Genomic DNA, 19,333 nt, shown 5'->3' with positions numbered 1-19,333 from the left:
CCGCGGTCCGGAGCACTTCCGGGAGCGCTAACGCGACGCGTCATTAGACGCATTACGCGATAACGTGATATGTCGCGCTTCCGCGACGCGTCACTGTTCCGCTAACGTAACGTTGACCGGTTCGCGGACTAGATCGCGGCATCAAGATGAGCTAACGGAAAGCTTCCCGGTTCGCGAACTAGAAGCGAAGAAAAAAATATTTAAAAAAAATTATCAATAAATATCTATATATATTTTGGGATTTAAAGAATAATACATTTTACAGCTACAGATGTTAGCTTTTAAAAAACCAATGAAATTCACTGAAAAAACCATAGGTTATAGACCATATATAGTTAGGAATTTGCATTTACAAAACCTTGAAAATTCAATGAAAAAACCATAGGTTATAGACCATATATAGTTAGGAATTCGCATTTACAAAACCTTATTTTACTCGCACAAAACCATTGAAATTCCATATATAGTTAGTTGCACTAACTATATATCGCGCACCCGCAATCCACTGCTGATGATGTCACATATTACATCATTCATGACATGGTCAGTGACATCACTGATGACATCACTGATGACATCTCAAATGACATCACTGATGACATCTCAAATGACATCACTGATAACATCACTGATGACATCTCATTTAACATTACTGATCATATCACTGATGATATCATTCATGTGATAATACGATGAACCTCTTCAGACTCTAATATAACCTTAGATACAATCATTGTAAACAGACACTCATAGACTGTCACTCATCCATGGAGTTACTCACACACCTAGTCAGTCATGCAAAGAATCAATCACACCTCCATTTCCTCAACTATACAGTTAGACAAACTTTACTTATTCAAACATATACTAACACATATTTACTCTCTTATTCAATCCCTGATACAAGTTCACAATAATCCATACAGCCACTCACACATTCACTGGCTCTTATGCACAGTTATTTATATATGTCAACTCTCACATGTACTGTGCTTTACATATGTACTTACTTTGACATGTAGCACTGAGATATCCATTCACTCACCAATACACTCATGCACACAGTCAACCGCCCATACAGTTGTTTCCACATGCACTTTTGAAACCATACATCTAGTGAATCAACTGCTCACACATCTATGCACAGAGTCATACACCTCCCAGCCACCCACAAACACACACAGTCTCCCATACAAATACTTGGGCAACCAATCAATAACCCATATAGTTACTCATATAGCTACTTATCAACACATGCAGCAGTTTACAGAACAACAGACATAATAATGCACAAATTAAGACAGTTTAGTCACTAACCCATGCACTCAGTGAGACATATTTAATCACTCACTCATACAGTCAGTCATGCACCTACTAAATCCTTCATCCAAACACTTATACATCCACTCATTCTTCAATATGTAAGACATATTTACACTTTACAGAAACATACAGTCACTGGATGTTGTCATCAGTGATGTCATCAGTGATGTCACTGACCATGTCATGAATGATGTAATATGTGACATCATCAGCAGTGGATTGCGGGTGCGCGATATATAGTTAGTGCAACTAACTATATATGGAATTTCAATGGTTTTGTGCGAGTAAAATAAGGTTTTGTAAATGCGAATTCCTAACTATATATGGTCTATAACCTATGGTTTTTTCATTGAATATATATATATACGCATATTTAATCTTTCCCTTTATTAGAAACTTCTGGAATGCTGATATTAATCTTGAATAGGTTTAGATTACAGGGTGGTGCGCTAAAATGGATTTCACGCAGGGCATTCGCTTAGGATTAGTCAGAAAGAACCATTTGTTGTTCTACGCTTTCTTTATATATTGTGACCAGTTGTCATTTTTGGTTAATATTATATGTATTAGTTTATTGTGCCACACATAAGAGTACAATACAATATGGGTTGAATCCTTCATTAAAGATTTCATTTATTGGATTATACGTAGGTTGGAGAATGAATATGCATTTAAAGAAAACTAAACTCTTAAGTTATCATGATTGTGGACCTTAAGCTTACAGTCGAGTCATTTAATAGGAACGTGAAAGTAGTTTTTCTATATGCTTTCTCGTCTGCAGGTGCAGGCCAAAGGCATTCATTAGTTAATAAAAAGCACATTGTGTTTCAAATATCGCAAAGCAAGGAAGAACTGGCAAGGTCAAATAATTTTAATGAAAAGCAAAGGGAGTGTTATCAGTTGATGCTATCAGATGAAGGAAGGAATCCAAGGATGCCTTGGAAGTGAAGACTCAAATATGGGAGTAGTGTTCAAGGAGCTAAGTTCTTTCTTCGGAACTGGAAAAGTACTATGATGTGTATGAGGTCATATTTCTCGAATGTTGTTTGTGCATTTTAATTAGTGAACCCACCTTGGTTTTGATCAGATTCCTTATAGACTTGAAGTGGTACAGGCCCCTCGTCATCTCTGTTTTTTTTCTTTTTTAATCTGTTTTATTGTTTTTCTTTATCTCAACACAGAACAAAGCAGGTATATATTGTATGGTACAGTGCAGCACATATTTCGATTACAGTCATTGCACGCATGTAACAGAGCATATGGTGTTGCAACATTGATAATTTAGGTTTCTGCATGTAATGGAGCAACTAGTATTTCACTATTCAGTGAATTATTATTTTTTTGGGTGCTATCGATTACTAGTAGTGTGATCTACCCTTCGATTGGCTTTGTGCTTACAGTCACTTAGGTTGCCAGCCTGGGATGCAGGCAGTAAGGTCGGGGACAAATAAAGGGTAACTAGGATGGGGTTTAACTTAGCATGGCACCTCTGAGTTGAAGCAATTCTCCCCGGATCCCCACAGAGGTTGGCATGGATATGCATCCGTGTCACGACATGTAGGCTCTGCCTAAAGTGTACTCGGTGGTCACTTATTTGAGTGAACCTGTTTTGATGTCATGTATGTGAGAGGTCCTTTTACCGCCTGTGCAGGTGCTATATTAAGGCATGTCTATCACAATTACAGGTTTGATTCCAGGGGCTTAATCGCTTTCCAGTACCTCCTGCAATATTGTGTCCCAGTGCGCTGCGATTGGTGTTTTGCGCAGTCCTAGTGTGTCTTCTCTATGCAGGGCAACACTTTCTGCCTTGGCCCACACTTGTAATGAGCACTTCCAAGCAAGTATGGCAGGGAATTCGGGGAAACCCCATCTTTTAGTGATCAATCGTTTAGCTACGATTAACCCCAAAGCGATAAAACAGTAGGTTAGTCATTGGTTTTTGGTACTAGTGTAGAGATGCAATATACAAGTCTCCCAGTACAGGGGTATCATATGGTCTGAGTAACGACTTAATGAGGACACCACTGATTCCCAATACTCCCTTAAATGTGGGCGGCTCCACACCATGGGTAACAAATTCGCGTCTGTGGTATGACCTCACGGGCAGGCAACATCTGGGTTATAGTATTTGTTCATATTCGCTGGGGTAAGATATGTCCTTTGAGTTATAAAATATTGTATTAGGCAAAAACGCATATTATGTAGAACTCTATTCGCCCTCTCCAGTACCCTGCTCTATTCAGCATTTGTAAAGGGTCACTAAAGATCCCTTTCCCAGCTCGCCCGTAAGGGGAGTAACATTGTCGCTGTGTGGTGCCTAAGGGAGGCGGTGAGCCACTTAATCAGGTGGCATCCCTGTCCCATGACGTGCAAATATTGGATAGACAAATGTGTTGAGGGTTCTTTTGACATGTCGCCCCAGTGTTTATGCAATGTGGCTATAATCGCGCGGTGTAAGAGGTCACTCATAGTCATGCTGGAAACAGAATGGAGTACTGTAGGTTATGCTGCCGAAGGCGTTTCTTGACTGTCATGAAGGAGTGTCTCTGTTTTTGAACTTGTATTGTGTAATCTGGAAAGAACATTATTTTATGATTATTAATTTGAATGTCTTGTAATTTTCTTGTTTCTTGCAGTATGGCATCTCTGTCTCTGTAATTGAGGTGACGGATCAGGAACGGTCGCGGGTTTGATCCCGTGGGCAGCGGTCTCGTTGGTACCCTGAGTGCTATTTCCACTACAAAGTAAGACAAAAGAGTACCCCCAGGCAGCAGAGAACGGAGCCAAGCCTCAGTGTATTCAGTTGGGTCTTTCCCTTCCTGTCCTTCCGGTAGGCCCACTACAAGTACATTGTTCCGTCGTGCCAGCCCTTCGGCATCTTTGGCCCTATCCTCCAGGAACTCAACACGATTCAGCAAATTTTATATGTGTTGATCTGCAGCTGCAACTTGTGGGGCAATGTCGGCAATGTCAGCTTCTAGGGTGGTGGTGCGGTCTGCCAGTTTGCAATGGTCAGCTTGTAGGTGTGTGAGGTCAATGGCCACTTTATCAATTTTGTTTTCCAAGGAAGTGCGTGTTTGACTCAGGGTCTCACCCAGTTTTTCAACTGCTGCCAGCACTGCGTCTAGCTTGTCGGAAGTCGAATCCATGGCAGCCTGCGCCGCCATTTTGCCTGATTTGGTCTTGAAGGACAGAGGTGAGGTAAGAACGCCACCTGCACCTACCCTGGCGCGAGTGGCCTGTGTCATGTAGTTGAAATTGTGAACTCAAGGCGTTCTCTGGCCTGTTCCGGTTAGGGCCCCAGCTGCCTGCACGCTGCGCAATGGTGGATCTCTCCCGGGCGGTCACGTGTATCAGAGAACGCAGGCCAAGGTGTAGTGTAAGCAAGTGGTCACTGCTTCACTCGGGTTGTCAGTTCTGTGCGCCTGTGGATGGGGCTCCAATGATCAAGCCAGGCATCAATGCAGACGTGGCGAGCAGCTCCCTGTGCACTCGCAGTGTCCCGCAGGCGCTTGGTGTGTGTTATGGCATTGGTCAGCAGCTACCGGACAGTTAGCACCCCCGCTGCACTCGAGCGCCCTCACCACGAGTCTTACTGGTAGGTTAGCACCATGGTTGAAGCTGGCATCAGGACATCCCAACACACGTAGGGCCACTTGAATGCTGACCTTCCAACCCTCAGGGCCACGGGTCCACAAGACCAATGCGTAGCAGAGGCGATAAAACGGAAAATACGGAGGGGGAGGGGAGGGGGGAGAGAGCCACCTGGGGCCGCTCAAGCGTGTCGTGGCCCCCAGGGACTCGCTATAGTTATTACTCAGGTTTGTTGCTCCCCCTCACTCAGCCCATACCTCACAGTTGGGCTTGACAATGCCATCGCAGGTCACCGGAGTCGACTCCATACACTGCTCCAAGGCATAATAGGCGGTCTCGAGGTGCAGTTGCTCGGCCGCCAATTTGTGCCTCTTGAGCACGGGCTCCAGTGCATTGGCTGAGCAGTCTGTGCGGTGCAGTAGTGTAGCTAGGTTGCAGGTCTGCTAGCACGCCAAAGCCAGCTGCCAAAGTCTGTGGCGTGTCGATGGTCCAATCCAATGGTGCAGAGATCAAGGGCACAACTCATGTATCAGGATATAAGACGACGCCGAGTCCACTTCTCAACGGCACTGTGGAAGTAACTACGCCAGTCGGCGAGGCCCAGTAGACGGGGCTCAGCCACGGCCTCGCGTACCCAGCATCTCCGACTCACTATGAGCGCGCCCGGCTCGCCACAGGTCCGGACGTCGCAGTGCAGCGTGTGGCTCTCGGTTTTGCCCAAAACTTGCCTAGGAACTGCAGCGGGAGTACTGGCGCATCGTTGTCTGCCAAAAACTGCAGCAGGTCAGCCAGAACGGATAAATGTGGCCACAAACAGGGAGCTCCCAGCAAAGCTCTACCCGAGCACGTCTGCCATCTTTGCCAGCTTAGCCACGCCCCCAAATGCAATGATCTTTGATGATTGAATCTCAGTACAATGGGAATATTAAAGGCAAAAAGCCAGGAGCCCTCACCAACCTGTCCAACTAACCGAGTGATCTTGGGAATAAAAGTCCTCTCAAAAAATGGAGTGAGTTAGAACTACCCCACCCATCATCTTGTTGTGTTTGCTATGTTTGCCCTAAGAGGCCAAGGGTATGCCCAGATGTGGGCCCCTTGCTCTTGTCCCACTGGATTCAAGTTAGTCTGGCTGATGAAGGGTGAAACACCGAAACTGGTCCCAGGATGCTTCTTTCCAGGCTAGGGAGGATCTGGCCTGGCAATTCAGACTGGGCTGTTCCCATGAGGAGCAGGGTCAAGACTGATTTGCATATGGCTTGTTCCAAACTGGGGTGGCATAGTGAGCAAAAGAACAATGAATTAAACCCAGATCTGTGACTGGGGGCGAGTGGTTGTGAAGTTTCAGCACTCCGTCCATCATCTTGTTTTGTTTGCAATTCTTGTGAATATGCTATATGTTTTTAATAAATAAGTAATAGGAAATCCTCCTGGTACCATGATCTGAAAGAAAAGATCGGGTTAAAGAGCTTTTTACCTCACTGAACAGTTTTAACACTTCATTTGCTGTGAACATGTGTGTGAGATTGTGTATTTTTCAGTTTTCTCCTGAAGAAGGTGGCAACATACCATATATTCCACCAAAACATGTAGACGAACTATTGATAAGAAGGATCCGCCTGACATTGCAAGATGGTACACGATTATCCCTGCAAAGCAACACGTATTATTTATTATGATTAAAGTGGACTTCCATCACTGGGACAGACTTATGTGTATTGTCTTGTGTTTTCTCCCTTTTAAAATGTATTTTTGATTTTGATATTTTAATTGTTAAAACTTTTTGTGCCAAGTTGTGGTGAGGGCTTTAGACATGTATTTTTGTAATATGAAATCTCTTTGCATGTATGAATTGTTTTTATATTTACAAGCCCCATGTAGAGAACTGTTACTGTATAACAAATATGAGCAATTCTGACAACGGATCCCTGTGTACAAGATTAAAGCTCTGTGCACATTTGACACTTACATGGCACAATTTATGATTGTAGGTGTGGTGTATGACTGATAGTTGAATGTTTCAAGACCCATAGGTTGATTTATTTACTTTCCCAAGGGGCAAATTTATTTTACTGTATTAGATTATGTCAGACAGTGTTTTGCTTAAACTGGAAATGCAAAAGCGCTGGTACTCTATTCCTTTGTATCTGTTCCCAGAGGTGGGGGGTGCTCTCCAAATAAAAGTTTTGCACCCCTGCTGAGAAGTGGTGTTCCTGTCCCTTGCATATTACAAAGGTACAGGTACTCTGGCCCAGATTTATTAAGGTTTCGAGTCACCCTTGCAAGGCAAAACCTAGAATTTGATTTATCATGCTATGTAGAGGCCCTCTGCGTGGATTGGTAAATATGGTGTAATGTAAGACAGAACACATCTATACCTTGTGTTACACTGTACAGGAAAGCATTACATGGAAGCAGTGGGTGTGTTCCCATGCACCCACTCATGTATTCTGAAGCATTCCTAGGTTTACCAACACTAGTATACTTGGGAATGCATCAGAATTGTACGCCTTTACAGGAGAGGCGCAAAAAGGAATATGTTTTCTTCTCCTCATTGTTCCCTCTTTCTAATAATGCTGCATTCTGCAACACATTTAGAAAGAGCAAAATGCCTCTGATGATTATTTTTGTACAGGAAGGTGTACCTTCCTGCACAAAAACAATCCTGCCTGTAATACAGGCGCCCTTGCACCACAGCGCAATGTGCCTGTGTTAGCACTAGGCTGCACTGAGTTGTGTCCGCGTAATGATAGATCTGTCGCATTCTTGTCCTCTCCCTTTCATACAGTGCAGCATTGAAACAATCATACATCTGGGCCTAGGTACTTGCAGGGCCGGACTGGCCATAGCGGGCACCGGGCGTTTCCCCAGTGGGCCGCTACAGTGGGGGCTGGTTTTGGGCCCCAGGGTCTGTTTTTGTTACCAGGGGTCAGCAATATCGGCCCCCGTAACAAAATTGGCTGCACTCCCCCTGCCCCCCAGGGGGGGGGGGGGGTGGCTGAGCAGTTTGCCAGGGCTGGTTTCTGTTCCCAGTCCGGCCCTGGGTACTTGAAAATGCCTGTACATTGGAAGCACTGATTTGACAGGTCTGTTTGGGAGCATAAGTAGTGTTTACCGGTGTCTGTTGATCACCCTAAACTGCATGGCTTTAAGTGGGATGAAAAAACTGGGGTGGGGGGGACGGGTCTCTCAAAGGGGCATGGCAAATGTAAATAAGGTGTGGCTTAAAAACACGTAGGCTAATATTCGGTGCTTGGCATAGTGTGCCGCCAGACTTGTATTTTGCTGTTTCTGTCATTGCAGCCAGTTAGGGCTCCCGGTTTTATGGTATTTATTTTTTTACCATTTCCGTCTGTATTTATCCATATTTATTTTTTGACCATTTTATCTGTATTTATCCATATTTATTTTGTGTTTTGCGTAAAAATTGAGTTGTAAAACTGTACATTTCCATATTTATTCAACTGTTCCACACGCACTCATACTTTGATGTCTGTCATGTTTTCACTATTTAAGCAACCAAATATTACATGCTAATACATCTACTAGTAAATATTAGCATTATACCACAAATGCATGTTGACAAATGCCATTATTTAAAGAAATGTCATCCTGTTTTTTCATTTAACATGCCATCTGCTCAGCTGTTGGGTTATAATTCATGAAAGACAGCACGAAGGTTCATTCAAAGAAGCACACATGTCTGTATTTAGCCACCTTTAAAAATAAATGCTGACAGAAAACACATTGTTTTCTGTGTGTATTTATCTGTAAAAATCTGTAAAAACGGAAAACAGGGAGCCTTAATCCAGATATATGATACAAGTTATATCATACCTACAAGAAGTCAGGACTATTGGCTTTGTCAATGGTTGTTAGTTGCATAAGATAAAAAAAAGCAGAAACCATGTCTTGCATAGATTATTGAAAAAGCTTCCACTTAAAGCCCTGGTGACACCAGGACAATGTTGCTGCTCCTGAGTTTAAAAAATAAAAGGGAAATCCAGAGAGAAAATTACTCTCTGTAAAAGATTTATCTTCCCCTTCAACGCACACCCAGCATGACCCTAACTTCTCCACTTCTGAGAAGTGAGCAGGTGTGCAGTCACTGCAGTCGGGGAAAAAAACGGACCGCCTGTGCCAGGGCACGAAACAGAGCCCCTAGAGACCTGCTTCAAGGCCCCCTTTAAAAAACTGCCGGTGCTCAGACCCGGTGAGACCTGGCGCACTTAAAGCCCTGCTACCCTGCGAAACTGAGCTCAGTCCTCCTTACTGCTGAGTCTTGGAATTCGGCACGTGTAGTTGTTTAGTCACGAGAATAGTCGTGCGCGATGGAAAGTACCATCTCAAAGTGCCCCGCGTGAGATGAAGGTGGGGCGCCTAAGTGGCCGTCAGCCAGCAGGTGTTTATCAAGCATGCCTCAGTGATACCCGTGTTGTTCTCCGGTCCCTACCTGTGCGTGGGGAGCAGCGCGAGCTCCCGGTCCTTTCCCTCGGGGCGGCAGGTACTCCAGTGAGGGTGCCCTTCGGTGGGCTGCCGTCTAAGGGGCGCGGCGCTCGGTGTCCGGAGGCCATCTCTGCTCTACCCGCAGGCTCTAGTCGCGCTGTAGTCTCAGTCGCGCTCCATGGGAACGGCGGGTTTGTTTTCAAACGCCTTGCGGCCGCTGCTGAGGATGCGATGCGTCGAATCTTAAGTGTCGGTACTGGGCAAAGGAGGGCAGCTGGAAAGGCTCTTTGGGAGCCTGCGACACCTCAGCTAACCCCTGGAGGGCGCTGTCAGCCTTTTCTTCTGTCTGTAGGATATTGGCGGCTTGCAAGGTGCTTTGTTGTGATCTGGTTTCTCTGGAAACACCCCGCCCGTGGTTGCCCGCCGCCCCCCCCCTTTCTCTGTGCCTTTGGCTACTAGCTCCAGGGGGGCCGGGCGGATTGAGCATGACGAGGCAAAACAGTTCTGTCCCACAAGTGTAGACCAAAACCCGTCGATACAACTGGTGCTCGGACAGAGAGGTGGAAGAAGTTTTATAAAGTCAAACCAAGTGAGTTAAAAAATAAATTAAAGCTGGTTAACTCAGTTTTCCATTCTTCCTAGGTCGGTAAAAAGTAAGTGGCTTATTTTTTTATTGTTAAGGGTCATACACAACATAAAACAAGCCGACTATCAAATTGATTTTTTATTTCGACTGAATAAACAACATCTTCAAGTTTAAACAGTCAGTTAATCTAATGCAAAATATTTAACAAAATAAGATTACATTAAGAGAAATTCTATATAATTTGAGACGTAATAGCGACGTATGCTACTTGCAAGACTAAAAAACAAGAAAACGTGGTATGAAAGAACTATATAAATACAATGTATTTTTATGGCAATAAGAAAGCGTTGTAATTACTGCTAAATAAAAGAGCAAGAACTGAGCAACTGAACGCATAAAGCAAAGCAGAGCCCGGGGCAGGAAACTCCTGTCAGAGACATCTGGCCGTCACTGTAAGTTTATATTTGCGTAAGCAAAGCCATTCCTTGAATATGGCCAGTATGCAAAGCACTATCTATCAGAGCACCGACTCCAACAAAGGAAAAGCACATTACCCTCACACACCTTGTGACAACCAAATCACCACATAGAAAGATTTTGCCATAGAAATGGGGGTGGCGTCTATGCCTTAATGCCACTTGAATTACACTGAAGTCGGAGACATTTCAGGAGGGAGAGACAGAAACTGTAACAATGGTTAGGAGATACCCACTTTACTTCACAAGAGGTGGCTGCATCTCTCCACAATAGCATGTTTTGATGCAGGTGGCGCTACATATTGCATGTTAATAAAGGATGTTTTTCTTACAAATTGTGAGACGACTCTCAATTTTTAGGTTTGGGTTAACAGTGAAGCTGTTAAACAGACCCTTTGCTTACAATATCTTTAAAAATGTGCTTTGTGTCTGCCCCTTCAATCACTGGCTTCAGATACTGTCAATTACATCTGGCTAAGCCTAGATGCACTTTTCTTTCACCTGATTCTACTGGCAGTAAAAGTGTATACACTTCCAATACAGTGATTGCATAGGATTGCATTTGGACAATTTTACGTACCAGTGCTTATTTTGTAAAAGAATTGGTACCGGGGTCCATTATTTTGTACAGAAGCTTGCGGCTGGCACTGCTGAATATTGGGGTGCTGAATTCCAAGGCTGTATTGTCTTGATTTTCCTCATGTCTCTTTAATTCACCACTAGATATTCCCTGCCCATTTATCTCACACTTGCAGGTTCTTTTCTATTACAGTGTACCCACTTTGTAAGTTTGTCTGTCTTTTTTCACTTATTTTCCCCCTAGTGTGTTTGTTTTCTCACTTGATCTGGGTCAGAGTCTGATGGGGAAAATAAGTACTGGTCCCGAAAAATAAGTACCAGTGAATGCTACCTGCAACCAGACACTCAAATTAAGGACTGTTACATCCATTCTGCCCACTCATGAAGGCTTATTGCCAAACCTTCTGTTTGTCTCACCTTTCCAATTTCTCATTTCCCCTGCTGACCACCCTTCTTTGTTCACACCTCATCCCCTCCTTCATTCCCATCTGTGCTCCTTGTGTGCCCCACCTGTCACTGCTTCTCGTTAGTCTCTTCCATCCCTCCCTCTTTCGCCTGTGCAGTCCTTACTCTTGTTTGCTAGTTTCTCGCTCTTCCCTCCTGCCCCTTCACCTGATCAACAGTGTCCACCCCCCACCTATATTGCACAAGGGTACTGCATTCCCAGGAGGTTCCCATTAATGCTGCCGGGACCAGGTGATTTTATTTTCACAGAGACAAGAGGCCGTCTATACTGAAGGTCCCTATGCCTGTATTACTCCTCTTATTGTTTCTATCTCAAAAGAATGTTGGTAGCTAGCGATAGAGCCTTCATTGCTTTCTGCCGTGCAAATGAAAGAGGACTACAATGAAGGTTTCATCGCTATCTCACCTTTGCCATAGGAAAAAAACACAGTACTGTGAAGTACCAAAAATGATATCATAGAGCTATACTTACCAATAGCCCATATACCTCTTTACCAATAATAAGTCAGTCGGCAAATGGAGAAGGTTCAATCGTTTATTTTGGAAAAAGGGCCCTATAAAGGGGAGCCTCTCTCGGCACAGCCCTCGAAGGTGCGCAGAGAAGACTGCAGAATACAAGCAATACAATGCATATATACTTTCTACATGCCTCATGAAACCCCCCTGGAAGGAAAAACACCACTCGTCAAGGAGCCAACAAGAAAGCCCATATAAGGCACACTTGATTGCTATGAAGCTTAGCCAAGTCAAGTCAAAAGATCTTTATTCGGAATAAAAACATCCATAAAAGTGCAAACAAAATACAATAAAAACATTGCAGTACAATAATGACATCTGGAAAACAAATCTAAGAACAATCAGACATAATCAATTTCGATTTCACATCTACACGCAAATTGTCCCTTCTTATTATAAAAACAGCTTTATACACAATTTAAAAATACACAGTTAAAAAATAAATTCTAACAAACATAATTTAAAAATGGATGGGTAATGACAGCATCGTAAATGTGTCCACATTAAAAAATTTTACAAAGAAAGAGAATATGCAAGTAAGAGATTCTCTAAAGTGCATAAAAGAGTGCAGTGTGCAATTATTATACCTCAGTATATAAAGTGGCTCGTGATCTGACGGCAGCTTTAAGGAAGCAGCTCACCCTGAATATTACTTCATCCGATCCCAGTAATAAAAAAGACCTCAGTGCTAGTTTAAAATTAGTCAGTTCATGTTTTCTACAATAAGGCATTAAATAATGAGCGGAAAGCTTTTTGTAAAAACCACAAAAGAACAAGAAGTGCATAAGGCTTTGTTTCATGTTAGGGTTACATGGACAATTCAGAGTTTTTAGGTGTTTATTGTAACCCAAAGGGAAATTTAGTAAGTTTACTATGCTCCCATCTCGGAAGCGAAACAGTAAACCCCTATTCCATCTGCCAAGATGCAAACGTAAATACCTGTATGGTGGGCCAGGATGTTTAATGTGGGGTTCAGAATAGCCCATGTATTTTATAACAGTGCATTTAGACAAGTTCTTCCTTTCCCGCTCTTCTCTATACAGATCATATAGTGCCCTAAGAATAATGGTCTTATGGGAACGATTTATTAAACTGGGTGAACAAAGAACCCTGCCCTACACTTTCAAGGCAATCTTTTACCGCTTTTAACCATGGTATGCAGTGTGCCCTATCGCATTTTAAGCAGTCCAAAATTATTTCGCGGGTCAGAGTGGCAGCCGGGTTAATCCATATCTTTAGCCAGAAGAGTGCTGGTCTAGATCTTACGAAGTCTTCTATGTATGAGATATTTAATTCATTATGGCATACATAGTTAGGGGAACAGATAACCTCACCCAGCACCTTCCGGCAGAACCTGTTTTCTTCCGTTTGGATATGGGAGCAGTTTGTGTAACCCCAAACCTCGGCGCCATAAGTGCCGGTTGGCATACATTGGGTTTGATAGATCTTAACTAGTGGTGTAATTACATCAGCGTAGTTGGGTTGTCTCGAAGAGGTGACACAATTTATGGCTTTACCCAACTTGTTCCTAGCATAAGATACATGTGCATGCCACGAACCAGTGTTTGAGAATAGCAACCCCAAATAGGGAAAAGTACAAGTGCTTTTCAAAACATTTGACCCTGATTTAATCTCGGCTATTTTATAATTTTTAGGACCACAACTCATGATTAGGGATTTTTTAAAATTGGTTGTCAAGCCTAAGTCGGCCATAAAAAGAACAAATCCTGAGATTAAAGTGTGAAGTGCCTTTGGAGTGCGGCCCATCAGGACCGCATCATCAGCGTAAAGAAGGGTAGGTATGGGGACTCCATTTACGTGGGGTACATCTTTTGTTAAAATACTCAGAGAGCCGCTTAAATTATTAATATACAAAATAAACAGGAGGGGGGCCAGCACACACCCTTGTCTGACCCCCCTACCGATGCTGATATCGTCAGAAACTTCACCAGATTGGTTTACACGCACACGTGCTTTTAAATCACTTTGTAAAAAAGCTAAAAAGTGGACCAAATAATCATCTAAACCATACTCGAGAAGGGTGGACCATAGGCGGGAACGGTTAACAAAATCAAAAGCAGAGCTTAAATCCATAAAGCCAAAATATAGAGGGGATTTCTTAGCAGTATTATATTTCGCCATAATCAGACTCAGGTTCAAGCATTGTTCCACCGTTCCAACGTTACTACGGAAACCAAGCTGGCTGGGATGTAGGATCTTACTCTCGTCTGCCCAAGTTCTAATCCTTTTAAATATAATCCGCCCCAAGACTTTCAAGGTGTTATCAATTAACGAAATGGGGCGGTAACACCCAGGATCCAGCCTATCACCCTTCTTAAAGATGGGAACAATTATGCTACAAGACCATGTTTCTGGAATTTGCCCGTTTGTTAAATTATTAAAAACATTACATAGTAGTGGAGCCCATAAATCGGGCTCACACTTCAACTGGTCAATTGAGAGCCCATCAGGACCGGGCGCTTTGTTTCCAGCGCTTTCTGATATGGCATCCTCAACCTCAGATACAGAGATATTAAGTGGGTTTAAGGGGAGTAGAGTTAAAGAAGGGTTGTCTGGTGTTGCATAAATTTTGGCAAAATGTTCAACCCAGATAGGACCAGTGATATTACAGTTAATTTCCGTTAAATTAGAGCCTATTTATCTTATCTCCTTTACCTCCTTCCAGAACCCAGTAGTATCTTTCAATTCGGCTGAGCGTGCCAAGGAACCCCAGTAAGTTTTAAGCAGTTCATTTGATCTAGTGCGTAGGGTACGTTTGTACTCTGCTCTGAGCAGCCTTATTTGTGGTATATCCCTAGGTTCAGCTTTTAGGGCGGCTCTCAACTTCCTGTTTGCTTTTGAACAAGGGGCATCAAACCATCTAGGTGTTTCCTCAGCTTTACTAGAATCTGGTCTGGAAATCTCACCTTTTATTACAGAGCAGAGTTCAGAGAATGATGTGATTATATTAACCCCATGGTCATCAATAGTGAGACAGTTTTCGATCAAGACTGGCTGTTTTTTAATGATTTTAGCTAGGATTCCCCTGTTATCCGCGCCCTACCAAATTACCCTCAATTGATCAGTTGAGACCTCCAAGTTTCTAGCACCTATTTCATTTCGTAAACTCTTACCCCTCGAAAGTAATAGGTGGATGACAATCGGGTAATGGTCGCTAAAAGTTTTACATACCACTTCGGCCCTTGTTAGAGCGTTAGCGACAGAAGGTGAAACAAAAACATAATCAATTGTAGTGCCGCCCCCATGACCAATAAAAGTGGGAAATGGAGCGGCGCTATTTTCCATACCAACATATTCCATACAGTTTACAAGGTCTCTTGTTGCGAGAAGATTTGACAGTTCTATACCTCTTTTACATGGGGGATTTCTTGGATGTATATGAGCATTAAAGTCCCCTCCTAGACAGATACCATCAAATTTCCCGTATTTCTGTCCATCCATAATTCCATCAATAAAATCAAATAAAATAATAAAATTATGATTAGGTAGGGACAAAAAGTCATTGTTATAGAAATTGATCAGACATAGCCTTGTCCTCTGGGTATATGATAATGCCATGAAGCTAGGACAGTTGGTTAGGAGTGTATCAACTTTAACTTCTGCAGTAATTTTTATCCAAATAGATAATCCACCACTTGGACGACCAAACGGGGGGGCTAAAACAGTCCTATTATGGCAGCTGTACCCCTCAAATAACAAGTCATCGGTACACCAGGTTTCTTGGAACATTAATATATCATGGCAGTTGACCCAGTCCTTCCAAGAAGTAATTTCCGTCTTGGCCTTCAGACCGGCAATGTTCCAGCTAAGGATTTTTAGATTATTATCTAGCCTCAAACAAGGGCCCTGGTCAGATCCTGAGACAAATTTTGCTGTAGTATGCCCCTGTTGTTCACATGATGTTCTAAGTGAAAGAGTCTTAGGTATTGACGGAGGTACCTCAGGAAGTATTTCCACTGACTGGTCAATAGCAGAACACACAGAAACCGGTTCACTGGTAGTGGGAGGCAGTCAGTCCAAAGTTTCCAGGTCGTGGAATATTGAAAACCTATTATGTAATGGGAAAACAGGTGGGGGCTGCATCATTTTGTGTGGGGGACGGTAGAAGTAATTTAACGGTAAGGGGGTCACCACAGTAAATGTACCATGTCGAGCAAAGTTTTTATTCAGCAAGAATTTTGCAGTGCCCGGATTTCTAATGTTAATTACAATACAGTCCCCGTTAATGTTTTTGAAAAGAGGACCTACCCAGGTTACTCGCCGTGTAGATATGATCTCTTTAGAAATGTCGTAGCCCACCCCCTTATGCTTCGTTAACCAGTCTATACACTTATTATGCAATTGAACCCACGATTCTCCTTGACCTTCCCTAAGGGGTGGAATACCAGCCAGAACTAAGACATAAGGACAAGCCTCAGGTGGAAGATGTAAGGCAGGGCCTTGATGTTTAACAGGCCTGGTGTCTTCATGTGGGGTCTTATTGTAGCGCTGGCTGGATTTCGAAGGGGCCTTCTGCGCTGTAGTGCCTATCGCTGAATTACTCTTATTGTTTTTCGTTGATGTTCCATTTACAGCGGTAGGAGAAGCAGAAGATTTAGTCGAGGGGTCAGAAGCACTGGTGACGTTACTTGGTGGCAGAGGGGATTTGGTTAAAGAGTCAGGCGAGTTACTACCTCTTATGCTTTTGGTCACCGCAGATGTAGTAGACGGTGGTAGATTAGTAGCAGCCTGTGGTTCCTTAGCCCTATTAGTGCCTTGATCGCCGCTAGTAAGGACACAGGTGGTGGATTCCAGGTCTTTTAGCAGACGTTCTACTCTTATTTTGTCCAAGCTCGCTATACCTTTTCTCTTGGCATCATCATTTTTGATTAGGTTTTCCAGTCTGTCAAGTCTTTTAAAAATATTATTAAATTGTTTGATCATTTGATCTTCAAGTTGTTTAAAAATAGTATCTGCTATGGTCTCAATGAGATTCCCCTCTGATTTGGAGTGGTAACTGTTTACATTGGGGAGTTCAGTCTGAGTGGAGATAGACATAGAATTTGAGTCATCATTATTTATGACTACGACATCACCCAGATGAGGTTGTTCCTGCACAGATACAATGTGTTGATTCAACTTCTGTTTCTTTCCCCTATTCCACATGCTTTGTGGTGTTGGTTGGTTTACACTCCTAAGTGGCTGCTTCCTTTTATTGTGAGTTCGTTTTACAGGGCCCCTCTTTCTCTTAGCTCCTGCGATCTCTGAGACCTTGGTAGTAGCCTGTGTAGATGTTAATAACGAGGCAGGGTCAGGAGCTACGTCTGGGGCTATGTATGTAACAGTATTTTCATCGTCTAGGACAATGGGCACAGTAACAACAGGATGTGATGGTTTAACCACGATAACTTCTGGAATTATGTGAGTGTTACCATTTAAACAGCTTGTGGCGTTTAGTTGGTTAATATTCAATGAACCCATAGAGAACCTCCTTTCAGTTTCAACAATCTCATTAAACGCGGTATCTATCAATGTCTCAAAAGATGATATCAGTGATACAGAGATCTCTGTGTCCTGAGTAGGTGCATCAGCAATAGTACTAATGACAGAGCAGTCGCCCATTATATTAACCAGATAGGATGCTGACCTTTCGAGGGAAATGTTAGTGGGGTGGCCCGCCTGACCACTGTTGACCTCTGAGGGCCTCAGAGGGCCCGCCCTTTGCCCGGGCTTCGCCCGGCGCCGTCCGCGACGCGGAGGGGACTCCCTGTTTAAGTAGCGCCTCCGGGCGCGCAGCGTCAGGAAGTGGCCAGCCGGAAGTCGTCGCACTGCCCTCTGGGAGCTGTAGTCTCCAGCCGCTGCGATGGCGTGGAGCGGCGAGACCACAGCGTCAGGGCCCCAGGTGCGAGATGGCGTCCGGCGGCGAGATGGTCTCCAGATAACTCCGTGTGGCAAGTGAGCAGGTGAGCAACAGGATTTCCTCCCCTTAGCTTAGCTCATGCTATTCCGGGGCCGGCGGAAGGGGCAGTCAGTAAGCATTTTCCTCGCTAGAATCCTCGTAGCAGATTGGCACAAGAGACCCCGAAGTCAGGCTCATGGAGCAACAGTCTTACCTCAAACCAGTCAGCACATCAACGGCTACTTACTAGGTACATTGTTATACCTGCACTATTTATCTCACTTTTTACAACTTAGCTCAAAAGTAGAGAAACGTGAGTAAGGTGGGGTTTTGTGCACCCCAGTCCTGAAGAAGGTGCTCCTGCACCGAAACATGTTGACGCACACCAGAAGGAGCTAATGCACATTGTTTTGCATAAAAGATCTCCTCACACTACTTTTCAATAGTACCAGCCCGGGGGTCCATTAAAGTTTTTTGTTACCCAACGAGCCAGGTATTTTTTAACATCACACTTTATAAACCCCACTTTTCACTCACATAGTAAATATAAAAACCCCTCACTTACACCACACATAGTCTGTATTAGTGCTCCCGCGTAGTCGCTGGTAGCAGCATGCCGTACCCCGTAGAGGGGTACGAAGACCCCAATGATAAACCATGACACCAAGGGGCCTGTTGGTGTGTGAGGGGTACTAAAAAACACCAGGTTGTCCCCCACCATTGTAGGATACACCTTTTCTGAAAGAGTGGATTACTTTTGTTTAATTGTATATTCCGGGGGGTAGGTCAGTAAAGGTGCCTCCCTTTCTATCTGTGGCATGGGAGTACAGGAACAGCGCCTGCAAGAATGTGCGCCTTCTACAAGAAAGCAGATGTGACCTTGGGTTCCCTGAGCTAGAAACTAATAGTCCGTTCATAGCCCAGGCCGGCATCTCAGATCACTGTTCAGAAGCAGGTCACGTGTTTTCCTAGCTAACAGAGGGAGATACAGGGAAACAAAACCAAGATGGCGTCTGTTATAGCAAAAGGCTCGATTCTGCACGAGTATATAACTTTTAGGTATTTACATAGGAGTTTCAGATGGTAACATACTAACATATTGGATACATTAGGCCAACATCATATAATAATGGATTTATATTCCTTCAACTGTATCGAAGGTAAGGGAGCTTTCAATACTGACTCACTTTTGTTTCTTTGAATGGCTTTCATGTACTTACGCTGCATGCATTAAAACCCAATCAATTGGCTTTGCCAATGCATGTTTAATGATGTTCTTTGGCATGTAAGTGTTGTTATGGAAATAGATTAAGTTCTGACAAATGGACCTGTTATCTGCTCATTCAGCTCTCACATGCACTTTCAAATGCCAGTACTGTTTCCATCTCTGATCAGTTGTATTGATACATGTGATCCGATTGTCTCATTTGTGGAGCTGCTTGAATTGAAACG

At 43.6% G+C, this 19,333-nt stretch overlaps 1 protein-coding gene across 1 annotated transcript in view; it reads right to left on the bottom strand.

The window, feature by feature from the left end:
- ERICH6 (glutamate rich 6) overlaps nt 1-9,650 on the bottom strand; it is a 305,679-nt gene extending 296,029 nt beyond the window's left edge. Inside the window, exon 1 of the mRNA XM_086944146.1 lies at nt 9,368-9,650. Within this exon, the coding sequence (XP_086800272.1) occupies nt 9,368-9,488 (121 nt within the window). The 5' untranslated portion in view covers nt 9,489-9,650. The remainder of the gene's footprint in view (nt 1-9,367) is intronic.
- Nucleotides 9,651-19,333: the final 9,683 nt, after the last annotated feature.

Source organism: Lissotriton vulgaris, chromosome 11, assembly GCF_964263255.1.
Source record: "Lissotriton vulgaris chromosome 11, aLisVul1.2, whole genome shotgun sequence".
NCBI classification, from domain to species: Eukaryota; Metazoa; Chordata; class Amphibia; order Caudata; family Salamandridae; genus Lissotriton; species Lissotriton vulgaris.
This window is presented reverse-complemented; position numbering and strand designations above follow the sequence as displayed.